At 42.3% G+C, this 13,566-nt stretch overlaps 1 protein-coding gene across 1 annotated transcript in view; it reads left to right on the top strand.

Annotated features, from left to right (window-relative positions):
- LOC147905613 (haloacid dehalogenase (HAD) superfamily protein) overlaps positions 1-13,566 on the top strand; it is a 34,691-nt gene that overhangs the window by 14,028 nt on the left and 7,097 nt on the right. The window contains exon 4 of the mRNA XM_087380940.1: positions 10,602-10,709. Within this exon, the coding sequence (XP_087237066.1) occupies positions 10,602-10,709 (108 nt within the window). The remainder of the gene's footprint in view (positions 1-10,601; positions 10,710-13,566) is intronic.

Genomic DNA, 13,566 nt, shown 5'->3' with positions numbered 1-13,566 from the left:
GTATGGTTAGGCTTGAATATTTAGGGTTCATAATTACTCCAGAGGGGGTAGAAATGGATCCGAAGAAAGTGGCTGCGATACTAACTTGGCCAATCCCTCAGAGTCTGATCGCGTGTTGCGATCGTTCTTGGGATTTGTCCAGTTTTATAGAAGGCATATCAAAGGATATTCCGGAATAGTATCGCCATTGACTGATCTGACCTCAGATAAAGTACCTTTTATTTGGGGATAGAATCAACAAGAAAGTTTTAACACCATAAAACAAGCTGTGGTCTTAGGTCCGGTGTTAAAAATAGTTGATCCCCAGAAACCGTTGTTCCTGGAAACCGATGCAAGTGGCATTGCGGTAGGAGCAGTTCTCCTTCAAGAGGGAAGGCCAATAGCCTTTGAAAGCAAGAAGCTTTCTCCCTCTCAAAGGAATTGGCCAACTCATGAATTGGAGTTGTATGCTGTTATCCATGCTTTGAAAACATGGAGGCATTACTTGTATGGTATAGAGTTTTATGTGGATGTGGATCATGATACTCTGAAACATTTTTGTAAACAGCCTGACTTGAGGGGCCGCCAAGCTAGGTGGGTAGAGCTCATGCAGGAGTTTAATTTAACGATTCGGTACCGAAGAGGAAAAGACAATAAGGTTGATGATGCGTTGTCTCGCATTATGCACAACCTGAGTTTTACGGTATTAGAGAGTGCTCTAATGACTGAGATTAGAGAAACTCAAAAGGTGGACGAGTTTGTCCAGAGCTTATGGCCTAAGGCTCATGTGTTAAAACCCGGGGAAAATGAAAAGGATGACCTGGCATCCAAAAAAGGCGAAACTTATGCAAGATATACCATAAGGGATGGTATGCTAGTTAGAAATGGCAAGGTTGTAGTACCTAGTCAGAATGATCTCAGGCAGAGAGTCATTCGACAGTGCCATGGTAGCCTGTGTGCGGGACATCCAGGGGTCGAGAAGACATATGATCTCGTGAAGCGAGATTTCTTTTGGCCAAAGATGAAAAAGCATATTCATGAATATGTGACACGGTGTTTCTCATGTTAGGTAAGCAAGGCCGAGCGGGTGAAGCCACCCGGACTTTTACAGCCCTTGGAGATACTACTAAGTAAGTGGGAGAGTATTTCCACGGACTTTATTGTAGGGCTGCCTACGACACAAGAAGGGTATGATTCTATCCTTGTGGTGGTTGATCGTCTAACCAAGATGGCTCACTTTATTTCGACTAGAGAGTCTGTTAGTGCCCCGCAAGTGGCGGATTTGTTCATTAGACATATATTTCGTCCTAGCTCTCCTGCAATCTCACATGTAGTTCGTGAGTTGCCTCCCTCACTTCCTCTTCCTCCATTTCCTCCTCCTTTAGTTCCTTTAACTTCCTCAGTTCCAAGAGTTTTTGCTTCTCGAGACTATAAAAGAAGACTACTCTACCTAGATAGATTAATGTCACTGGGTCTTTTTTCAATAAAAGTTTTTGAAAAATATAATGTCAAAGTTCTTTTTAAACTTCAATACACCTTGGAAAACTTCTCTTTTGAGGATTTGAATCTAAATAAGCTCCATTATATACAACTTAAAACTTCGTTGGATCGCTTCTTAAAAGTAAAAGCTTCATTTCAAAGCAAAGAAGTCTATCTAAATAAGGAACTCTTGATTTGTATTTTTACTTCTCCCTCACTTGACAAGATAGGCTTAAACTCCATTTTGAAGTCTCCTGAAGTAATGGATTCTCTCCCTCATTTTGTGAGAAGAATTTGGAAGCATCCAGTAGTAGCTTGGAAGTATGTAAAAACTTTAGGACAAAAGGCTTTCAACTATGGAGAGATAGGTAAAAGGCTTTCAGAGCATTCAAAATCTTCTATCCTTAAAGAACCTTGTTGTTGTAAAAGTAAGAGATTCCAAAGCTTTATTGATGCTGATTTAGGACATGTAGTCACAACTGATACCTCAATTTTGCCTTCTAGTAACCTAAGAGATCTTTTCATGAAAGGCACAAAATTTCGATTGTACTCTTTTAAAGAGTCTTGCCTTTTAAAAGCTATCGATAAGGGAATCTCAAAGTTTGTTTTGCAATTAGAAGAATGTTTAGGAGTTAAAAATATCTTATCAGAATGGAAAGGGAAGATTTTGAAGAAAGTTGCTTTGAAACTAGAAGAAGTCCCTTCGGTTATTTGCTCAAAGAAAAACAACCATCTTTCTAAAGAAGATGAAACTCTTCTTCAAAAATTCCATAGGAATTTTGTCATTTCTTATGTGGACAAATGTTCCAATAACTTTGTTTTTATTTGCAAAAAGTTTTACTTAGAATGTCTTTTGAGAGAAGTGAACTCGTCTGCCAAAACTTATGCCCCTGCCTTAGTTTCTCAGAAGGATTTGATCTCAAAACATCAGAGTTTTTGCAAGTCTTCTGGGTTTGTTTGCAATCCAAGCATACCTTTTCTTTGTGCTGCTTGGAAGTTTCACAAAACTCCAAAAAAGCCAAGATTTATTGCAGCTGCTTGTGAGACTACTTTGACGAATGTCTCTAAATGGCTAAGCTACTGCTTCAAAGCCATGTTGCCTAGTGTCCATGAACTTTGGAGAAACTTATTAAAAGAGGCAGATGTCCCCTCGAACTCAAGCTGGATTTTAAATAACTCTGTAGGAGTGATTCCTATTGTAAAATTTTTTAATTCCTCTCGAAGCATTCAGGAAAAAGAGTCTCCTATTCTCCTTCAAACCTATGATTTTACGACGCTTTACACAAAGATTGAGCTGGAAGACCTGAAGTTTAGAATTAAAAAGCTAGTGGCTGAAGTTTTCAAGCTGAGATTTGACAAAGATAGATGCAAAGTGCTAAAAGTTGAGAAAACAGCCTTATGCTTTGATTTTTTGTGGCTAAAAAATAAAGATCATGACATAGGTTCTAAAAAGAAAAGATACACAAAGGTAGTAAGTGTAGAAGATGTTTGCTCTTGGATAGATTTTCTTTTAGATAATCTTTACATCACAATAGGTGATTCTTTGTTTCAACAAGTTATAGGAATCCCCATGGGCACTAATTGTGCCGTCTTTTTAGCAAACTTTTATCTTTTCAATTATGAATTTGAGTTTATGCAACGTCTTATTTCTATCAATACCTGCCCTATCATTTTACATAAGCTTAGTCAAGTTAGGCGTTTTATAGATGATTTATTTGTACCAGATGTTCCTAACTTTCAAGACTTTATGTACAAAGACGCTAGAGCTTTTGGAGAAGGAATCTATCCTCGTGTCTCTTGTGAACTGAACTGCACTTCAAGAGGGGATTCTTGTATTTTCTTAGATCTTAGACTTTCTCAATCTACCATAGGATTAGAGGTTGATATATACGATAAACGTGAACAACCTGAATATAGTGGAAATGCCTCACATTGACTCAAACATTTCTGATTTGGCAAAATATGGTGTCATTTCTTCCCAATTCCATAGATTTTCCCGCCTTTGTACAACTAAGGAGGCTTTTATCACTCAATGTAGTAATTTGATCACTTTACTATTACACAAGAGGTATAATCCAAGGAAAATAATGAAAAAAGTTTGCACATTCTTAGATATGAAGTCCTTTTTGTATGTTGTTTCGGCCTTAGGCTTGTTTAGAATGATTGAACATAAGCTGAAAACAAAAAGCGGGGAGCTGAATAGCCCGTTTTTCTTTTAGTTTCTAAAGAGAGTTTGTTTGAGTATACTTGTGCTTTCTAAGTTAGAAATTTATTTTTGCCTCTTTGCAGAAACGAGACATAAGTGTAAAGTGCCATTTAACTTTTTATGTTTTAAATAAGAGAGAGAGAGAGAGAGAGAGAGAGAGAGAGAGTTTCTAGTTTTTCGGAAGTTTTTGTTTCTTGACTTGCTTGTTTATTTTTGCTTAAGTCACCTGCTTCGTTTCTTCTTTAGTTCTTGTTTTCATTCTCTATTGTTTATTTGACGTATTTTAGTAAGCACTGGGTTTGCCCAAGAGACTCCGCGGGTCTTTAGAAACCCAGTATAGCTGCTTATGCTTGGGCACTGATGACAACATAAGTGTTGCTTTGCTTGCTTAGTATGTCTTCCTTTTGCTTTTCTTAAAAGTTTTGGTTTACCTCTTTTTTCTTCTCTTTCATTTTCTCTTTTTTTTTTTTTTTTTCTTTGTAGATTTTTGATCTTTAGAACAACAAAATTTCTAAATTTGTATGATTGGACTTATTCTAGTCTTACAAAGGTATATTTCGTCTGCATGGATTGTTTAGATCCATAGTGTCAGACAGAGATGTTAGATTTACCGGTCATTTTTGGACAGCGGTATTTGAGACACTAAGGACTGAGTTGGGAATGAGTAGTGGGGATCATCCTGAGACAGATGGTCAGACGGAGAGAGTCAACCAGCCTTTAGAGGATATGCTGAGGGCATATGTGTCATTGAGGCAACATAGGTGGGACAAGTGGTTGCCATTGTTGAAGTTTGCCTACAATGATAGAAAACATTCCTCTACCGGGTTTAGTTTGTTTGAGCTGAACTATGGTTATAGACCAGCAAATACCTCTCCAGAACATGCTGGTCATCCGTGGATCTCTATCGCTCACGATAGACTCAGGCATCCAATGATACTTGAAAATAGACTTCAAGAATTCCTTTGCCATCTGCTCGGCTGTAATCTTCTTCCTTACTGGAATGAAGTGAGCCATATTGCTAAATCTGCAAATTATGGTCATCATGACCAGAAGGAGTGTGAGGGAGATAAAAAACAAAATCCATAGCGATGCTCTGTCATGGTCTATCTGGTATAGGCAAAGGCTGAAGTAAACCGGGCTGTTTTTGCCTGCCATACTTCACCTTTTGACAAGTGATGCATGTCTTGACATAAGCCTCAACATCCTTCCGTACAGAAGGCCAATAAAAGTCAATACCCCTATGCACTGCATACAGTGGGGCATGACTTTCAGTGAGCACTTTATGCCTCAATGGCTGCGTTACACACAGCTTTCCATGCATCATCATAAATCCCTCCTTGAGTGTATAATGATCATGCCGATTATCCTCCATAAGCTGATCATAAATACGTGCAAAAGCATCATCTGTAGCATGGCATCAAGTTCATAGTAACTGCAGATACCTGTGGTTTCTTGGACATAGCTTCTGTACATGGCCTTCTGGAAAGTGCATCAGCCACTACATTTTTCTTTCCAATCACATGAACAATCTGAAAATGAAAAATGGAAAGGAAGTTTGCCCATCTCATGTGCTTCTTTGACAACTTTCTCTGAGTGAGAAAGTATTGCAGCAATTGATGATTAGTTTGCACATAAAAATCAGCACCTAAAAGATAGTGCTTCCACACAGTAAGAACATGCATTACAGCTACCAATTCTTGCTCATACACATTCATGTTGTATTCAGCATCTCGGAGCAGCCTGCTCTCATATGCAACCACTCTGCCTTCCTGCATAAGCACTCCACCAACACTATTGCTGCTTGCATCGCATTGAAGAACAAAAGGCTTTCGCAAGTCCGGAAAAATGATAACAGGATTAGAGCTTAGCTTTTCTTTCAGCTCATTGAATGCTGCAATTTCTTTCTTTCCCCAATGGAAAGCCACTGCCTTCTTCTGCAAAGCATGTAAGGGTGAAGCTATCTTAGCAAAATAGTGAATGAAGCACCTATAGTATGAACACAAGCCAAGAGAACTACGGACTTCATGTAGGTTCTTCAATGGAGGCCAATTCTTGATTGCCTCAATCTTGGCAAGGTCCATCCTCACTCCATCTCGTGAGATGATGTGTCCCAAGGAAATGTATCTTTGGCATGACTCTCTTCTTTGTGTTGACCAGCAAGTTGTGTTTCTTGAGTTCTGTAAATACAATTGCCAAGTGTTGCCTATGCTCCTCTTCATCTTTCGAGTGCACAATAATGTCATCAAAGAATGTACCCACAAACTTCTTGTGCTTTTTGAAAATGCAATCCATCATGCGATTGAAGGTAGCAGGAGCATTAGTCAAACCAAGTGGCATGACAAGAAACTCATAAAGCCCAAAAGTGGTCCTGAAGGTAGTCTTATGTACATCTTCAGGCTTGATTCATATATGATGGTAACCACTCTTCAAGCCAATGCGACTGAAGATGGTTGATCCCTCTAATCGATCCAAGATGTCATCAATGCGTGGAATAGGAAATTGATTCTTGATAGAGATCTTATTCAAAGCCCTGTAATCAATACACATTCTCCAAGATCCATCCTTCTTCTACACAAGTAGGACGGGAGAACAGTATGGAGAAGAGCTTGGATGAATCAGCCTCTTGTGTAACAATTTATTCACCTGACAGACACATGATCTCCTCTTGCTATGCCACACTCACCCTGTATGGTGGTCGGTTCGGTGGAGAACTGCCAGGAATGATATCAATGGTATGATCTTCTGGCCTCTCAGGAGGTAACTCCTCTGGGAGTTCATTTGAAAAAAAATCTTGAAACTGAAATAAAAACTCAGTTTGCTGTTTTTCCAGCTTGAAGAAATTAGATTCATCCTCTATTGGTTCTTTTTCTTTGACTTGGGTTTTACCCCTATAAGTCAAGGTAAGCTTCTTATCATGTGTATCAATGATAGCATGAACACAGTACATCCAAGGCATCCCCAGCAAAACATCACACTCAGGTAAAGGCATCACATAGAAATCATCATAGTCCACATATCCCTGAATGTGAATCCGTAGCTTTCCTATGATAGGAGTGAGAGGGGCACTATGCTCCGGATTAGCTATGTTGGCCTGATAAAGAGAGCCAATCTCCTCTGGTCGAAGACCCAACTGAGCTGCAAGTTCAGGAGTAATGAAATTTGCTTTGTCTCCTGAGTCAAAGAAGTACAGACAATGCTGATCCCGTAGCTTGCCCCATGCTCTGTATATCTCTGTTATCTTCTCATCATGCTCACCCCCAATGATGTCAGGAATGTGGCGAGTACTTGGCTTGGGTTTCTTGCCTCTAGGGTCCTCTCTTGTGCCTTGATTAGAGTCAGCCCGAGTTGCTGCAGGTTCTTTCCTCTTCTTGTTAGGACAATCTGCTGCCCTATGACTGGTCTCTTTGCAGAGAAAACACCTCCCTTCAGCAAACAATTTATTCCTCTCTTCAAGAGTGAGAGAAGAGGGCTGCTGTTGTCTTCTTTGACCTGCCCAAAACTTTGATTTAAGAGGGACTTTTCCAGCTTGCTGTGGTTTCTTTGGCTCTTCCTTGAAGTTGCTTTTGAAACCGGACACTTTGCCCTGCATGAGTGAGTAAGATGTGTTGGAATTCTCTATTAACTGTGACATGCTGGAAATGTGTGTCTTAGTACAATAGTCCCTTAGCTCTTTGGGAAGACCACAACAATACTTTTCAACCTGCTCAGTAAAGGGGACTGTTCTGTAAGAGCTCACAGATAAAGTGCATCCCAAAACTTCTTGTTGTAGTCTTCTAGATTCTTGCATTCCCTCAGCTCTTACTGGAAATGTGTGTCTTAGTACAATAGTCCCTGAGCTTTTTGGGAAGACCACAACAATACTTTTCAACCTGCTCAGTAAAGGGGACCGTTCTGTAAGAGCTCACAGGGAAGTGCATCCCAAAACCTCTTGTTGTAGTCTTCTAGATTCTTGCATTCCCTAGCATTCAAGTTATGCCACCGAGTCATGACATCCACTTCAAAAGTAGTGGTGAGCCATGTGGCTGAGCATTACCCTTGAGAAATGTGGCTGCCTTCCTAATTTTCGAGGACTCTCTGAAGTAACCTCCAGCAAAAGCCAGTTCAAGTTGCTGCAAGAAAGTAAGAGCCTTCATCCTATCTGCATGTCCATTGAAGGTCTCAAACTTCACTGCTGCCCCCCCTTCCTTGTAATCCTTCATCTTAAGCTTGGGCTCCAGATGATCATAGCCAGAGGGCTGCAAAGAAAGAGGCTGCTGTTCTTGGGGTCCTTCTAGAGCTTGAAGAGCACCCCCCACAGCTGGGTTTGGTGGCACAGGTGGTACTTCCTGAGTGTGTGACACCATGGGACTGCCTCCCTGGATTCCAGGCTGTATCCCCACATTAGCATACCAAGAATTTGGGGCTGGCTGTGAAGTCATGGCCTGAAATATAGATCCTCCTCCAAAGTGTGTTGGCTGAACCACATACCATGGTTGGGCTTGCTGCCCTTGCTGCACATTCTGAGCATTGCTACCATGCTCATTCCCATTTGGTCCCTGCCTCTGTGGCACTGCAAGTGGCTGTACCACTGGTGTCTGTGGCTCTGGTAGTGGCTGTCCCACATGCATTTGTGGACCCTGAATGGGCTATGCCTCTGCCCTCGGCATCAAAGCTGGATTATGCACAATCTCAGCAAAACTCTGAGTGAGCTGAGTCAAAACTTGCAACATAGAAGCCATCTGTGTTTGCATTACTGCTATAGCATTTTGCTGTACACTAGGGCCAACACCCAATGCAACTGTACCCACAGGATTATGCACTTGTGGAGCTGGCTGCCCCAATGCATCCCCCTGAATATTCTTCCCTTCATGGGCTGCATCTTGCACTCTTATTGTGGGGTGTGCTCCCCTTATCTGCAGCTCTGGCTCAGACCTTGAGTCTACATCATAATCAAGCCTTACATGCTCCATATCCAAAACAATGGATGGCTGTACCAAAAATCAGCAAATGCTTTCTCTACCCAAGCTGCCCAGGGACTCCTCTAGATGATTTAATGAGTGTCCCGGCAACGGAACCACTGTAACCGGCCTTTGACCGACAAAGGGCCGTGAAATTGACTCTATTATCTCACCAATCTGAATACAGCCAACTTGAACCATTGCCATTGCCCACAAACAAAACTTCGAGCATATAACTTCACAGCATAGCATCACTGAACCATTTAAGACAAGGGAGGCTAGAATGCCCCTACTCAAAAGCATGAAAAGTGACACTTGGCACCCCTTGCGGTATTTATTTAATTAATGGTTAGCTGAAATACAAGGGACTCCCTTCAAGGGCTCACCCGCAGGTGCAACCCAGTACAATCCCAACTCGTGGCTGTGCCAGTGATCAACTCCCAGTGCTATTCTCTTGGTTCCTTTCAACAGCCAAGCATAACACAAGCAGAACAACCTGACAGCATGCCAAGCAATGCATTCACATATATCAAAGCCATTAATGAGCCCAAGGCTTGTTGCCACTGCACCTGCAGGAAGAGAGTATCACAATCAGTGCCCCAATCCTCTTCCGGGCCAATGGCAAGGCATTCAACCTTGGAGAATCCCAGTAAGAATGATAGTAGCATAGAGCAGAAGAAGAAGAATAGGAATCAGCCAACAGGAAGAGCCTGTTTCAGCCCGGAACAGCCCCAGAAGTTGGTTGAACAGCAGACAACAGACTCTGGTAGGAGGGAGCTGCCTATGACTGACTTTTAGCACCAGAAGAGATCAAGAAAGAGAGGGTTCAGCAAGCTGAAACAGATCCACCATGATTGCGACCACCAGAATGGAGATTCTAGCCCACTAGCACCTCCGTTCTCAGTGCGTCTTGCACCAGGCAGGAGCAGGAAGTGAGGTGTCCAAATGCAAGAAAGGAAGACTTTTGTCGCGAAGAAAGTCGAGAAAAGCTCTAGAAATGGCCTTGAATGGAGGCGTCCAGGTCCAAGAAGCATGCCAGCAACAGAGAGCACCAAGGGGAGGAGAACTATCGCGAAGAAAGCTTGAAAATCGACTTCAGCCAGCAAGAGGGAGGCTGCAAAAATCGGCCATCTTCAGAATGAGGGACTGAAGACTTAAAACAGCATGGAAAGGAAAGGAAAGGAAGGGCTCCAAGACCTTCCAGGGGCTTCCAGGGGTGACACCTAGGTGCCACAAGGCAAGCAGAGAGGCCACACTAGCTCCACACACAGACACCTAGCAAAATGAGGTGTGGGAATTTAATGCCCCTAGGGGAGTCAGATGGCACACCATGACCCTAATGCTTGGGAACCAATTTTCCTAGTTTGGAGGATCTCTAGGGGATCAATTTTTAAAGGATGACCCCACTGAACCAAACCAATGACCTTAGAAATTGAAACCACTCTAATAGCACTAGGAGTTGCACTTATTGCACATGAAATCATAGTTATTTTTTGGGCATTAATTAAGGCCCCTAGCCTGGTACCCTAGGCTAAATTCAGTGAGAGTTAGTTTGGACACTTCACCATCACCACCACATCCCCGTGACACTCATATATGGTAGGCCTAGGGAATTTAAAAATGTGTTTAAATCTCACAAAGTTGGCTTGCAAATTCAGACAATGAGTCAAAGTAATCTTGAAGCTCCACAGTCCAACATTGTATATATAGTGTGCTTAGAAGACTGATACACAAAATCTCTCATGCCCTCCCCCCTCGTGCCCCCTATTTAAAATGTAAATAAGGAAAAAAAGAAATTAGGAGATCCAAGGTGGTGCTTTTGTTGCATACAAAATGTTTCATATGCAATGAAACTGTTTTGGATACTTGTAAGGTTAGGAAAAACAGATTATTGTCTTGAAGAGAATGAGTTTTTGTCTTCTCGTCCTTCTGGATTATAAAGTCAAAGTCGCATATCTAAGTTTGTTCATTATTTGATAAGTTTTGATTAAGTTTTGTAGGTGGGTGATCGACATTTCACCGACGTTGTCTATGGTAACAAGAATGGTCTTCTCACTATTGGTACAGAACCTTTGACGGTAATAGGGGAACCATTTATTATCAAACAAGTATGTTGCTACACACTATGCTTTTCGTAAAGTTTTTGCAAGTGTATAAAATTGATGATTGTCATGCAGCAGAGGCTTTCTTTGTACACTTAGCTTGTATCATTGGCTAATTTTATTATCTCCATAAAAGAGGCAATCGACGAGATCATGCGGGAGGTTTTAGAGACTGGTGCCTAAAAATAGGGACATGCAAGTTATCTTCAGTTCACATGCAAATTTAATGATTGCATGCAATGTGCTTGAAAAGCGTGTGTGCATGTAGCAATATTTTGGGGTACAACAGAATAACAGACCCGTGGGAAACGGGAATGGGAAATCCTAGGGAACGAGAAGGGAAGCCCACATCATCATCTTGATCAACACACACTAATTTAAGAAAATTTGTCACTGAATTCACAACTTAAAACAAGCTACAATTGCTTTTGGACCAAATGTGGAGTCAGGACATAAACAAAGTCTTGATTATAGATGAATCATAAATGATCATTGATAACAGATTATAGTGTACCAACTAGCATACTAAAGGAAAGTCTATAAGAGACAAGCATTTGAGATCAACTTGAGTCTTGGAGAGAAGAAAAGGAGACCTCCTAGAAAGCTACATGCGTAATGCACGGTGGCATGATCGATGTGACCCACTCAGCATTGTCCACGTCAATCTAAATCTGCAGCATTGTGGTCATTGCTCCTCTCCATCATCTCCATCATCTGCATAGTCTCCATCTCCTTGGTCATCTCCAACATAAACCATGGACGTACCCACCATGTGCTGGCCTGGCTGGCCATCTGTAAGAAAGCCTAAAGGAGGCATGGCAGATTTGAAGAAGAGGGCAGAATTAGAGAGAGGGACTGGGAGGAGTGAGAAGTGAAGAAAAGGGGTAGAGAGAGAGGACAAGAAGTGGGGGGAGAAAGAAAGAAAGAAAGAAAATTTATTAAAAGTCATTGAAAGTCTGAAGGGTCTGTGAAGCCTGATAAGAAAAGGGGTAGAGAGAGAGGACAAGAAGTGGGGGGAGAAAGAAAGAAAGAAAGAAAATTTATTAAAAGTCATTGAAAGTCTGAAGGGTCTGTGAAGCCTGATACATTGAGCTGAAAGGGTGGAGCCTCTACTTGGGTATCATCACCCACAATGAATACAACATAATCATATAATATCAAATCTAATACGTTAGAGAAATTTGAGCCTGTGGCCAGGGTGAAAGCTCAAGGAGAGCCCGATGATGATTGAGGCTGCGATGACATGAAACTTGTGATAGGGCGTTGACGACAATTTGTGTGTGTCCCACTGTGGTCTCCTAGCAGTGGTTCTGTGTCTCACAAATGCCACTAGAACCCCTATCGGTTGTGCCCCCAGTCTAGTGAACATGGAGAGGAGATCTCTAAGCATGATCTGTGCGTCAACCCTTTGTTGAGTTTGTTGTGTCATTGGCTTTGGATCTTGGCCTTGTCAACCAACCGTGATCTACTGGTCCGTATGATTTGGCTGGAGTGTGGTCATGCTCTATATAGTTTGTTTGTGTGCCTTGGTCCCGCCTATGTATCTTGAGCAAGTGCTCTTTGTGCCTGATGGCCTCATGGATGAAGACAGCTAGGCATCTCCGAACTGGGTAAGAAAGGAAGCCTGAGAGGGGTACGGTGCCATCCCTGAAGAGACGACAACGACAATGACCTTGGATCTCATAATATACAAGGCACCTCAAACTGAAATGTCGATCTCTTATTGATCACATAAGGTGTAGATGCGGCTCTCGCTTGGTATGCCCTTAGCCCATCCACTCTTAATACGGAGTCACTGCTGTGATGAGACACAAAACTGCCTGATCAATATCCTCAACAAATATGGGAGGTGGATCCGGTCTCAATGAAGCCCTCATTTGTAATCTGTAAGCAGTGGTCCCTATAGAAACTGAGCTTCATTGGAAGCTCCTTGGGTCGTGAACGTGTAGTTGTAGAAGGTACTCGGAGATAATCTGGTTGACCTTGTGATATGTGAGTGGGATTGAAGAAGCCTCGATGCCATTCTAGAAAGGGGATAATCTATCCATGTGGAGCCCCAGCTCGCCCTTGGCTACTAAGGTCATGGATCAATATCCTCAACAGATATGGGAGGTGGATCCGGTCTCAATGAAGCCCTCATTTGTAATCTGTAAGCAGTGGTCCCTATAGAAACTGAGCTTCATTGGAAGCTCCTTGGGTCGTGAACGTGTAGTTGTAGAAGGTCCTTGCAGATAATCTGGTTGACCTCATGATATGTGAGTGGGATCGAAAAAGCCTCAATGCTATTCTAGAAAGGGGATAATCTGTCCATGTGGAGCACCAAACTCTCAACATCTCTGATCGCCCTCGGCTACTAAGGTCATGGAAGAAGGTTGTGTCATTGACGGTAGTCTACGCTATCGTGAGGTACAGGAGCCATACTCCTTGACTTGGTAAAGGTATGTGATGACTTGAAATGCTGCATCAAGTTGCAGTGGAGATGCATTAAACTCAGCCAGAAGAGTGGGACCGATGACTATTGCTGATCATCCATGACAGCAAGAGAACTTGGAGCTACTCTACTCGGGCCCAATCTGCCTCTAACAAATTAGGCCCCCAAGAAGGGCTGCAATACATGCTTGTTGGGCGGACCAAGGAATCAAAGAGAAGAGATTTGGTTCGGGGATCCTGGAAGTGGGAATGGAAGCATTTTCGCTCTAATCGGGCAAGTACGGCACATCCCCTGCTCGGTCAAGCCTTCATCACCTATTGCATTGTGAAAATCGGGCTAGAGAAAAGAACACTCAGGTGTGCGTATGATGAAATGACCTCCACTGGTAACCTATCTAGCTTGAACAACTCTCTATGCATGGTTGCTTGGGAT

This window comes from Dipteris shenzhenensis, chromosome 1 (assembly GCF_047967505.1).
Source record: "Dipteris shenzhenensis isolate YYH24624 ecotype China chromosome 1, Dip_SZ_1.0, whole genome shotgun sequence".
Lineage (NCBI taxonomy): Eukaryota > Viridiplantae > Streptophyta > Polypodiopsida > Gleicheniales > Dipteridaceae > Dipteris > Dipteris shenzhenensis.
This window is presented reverse-complemented; position numbering and strand designations above follow the sequence as displayed.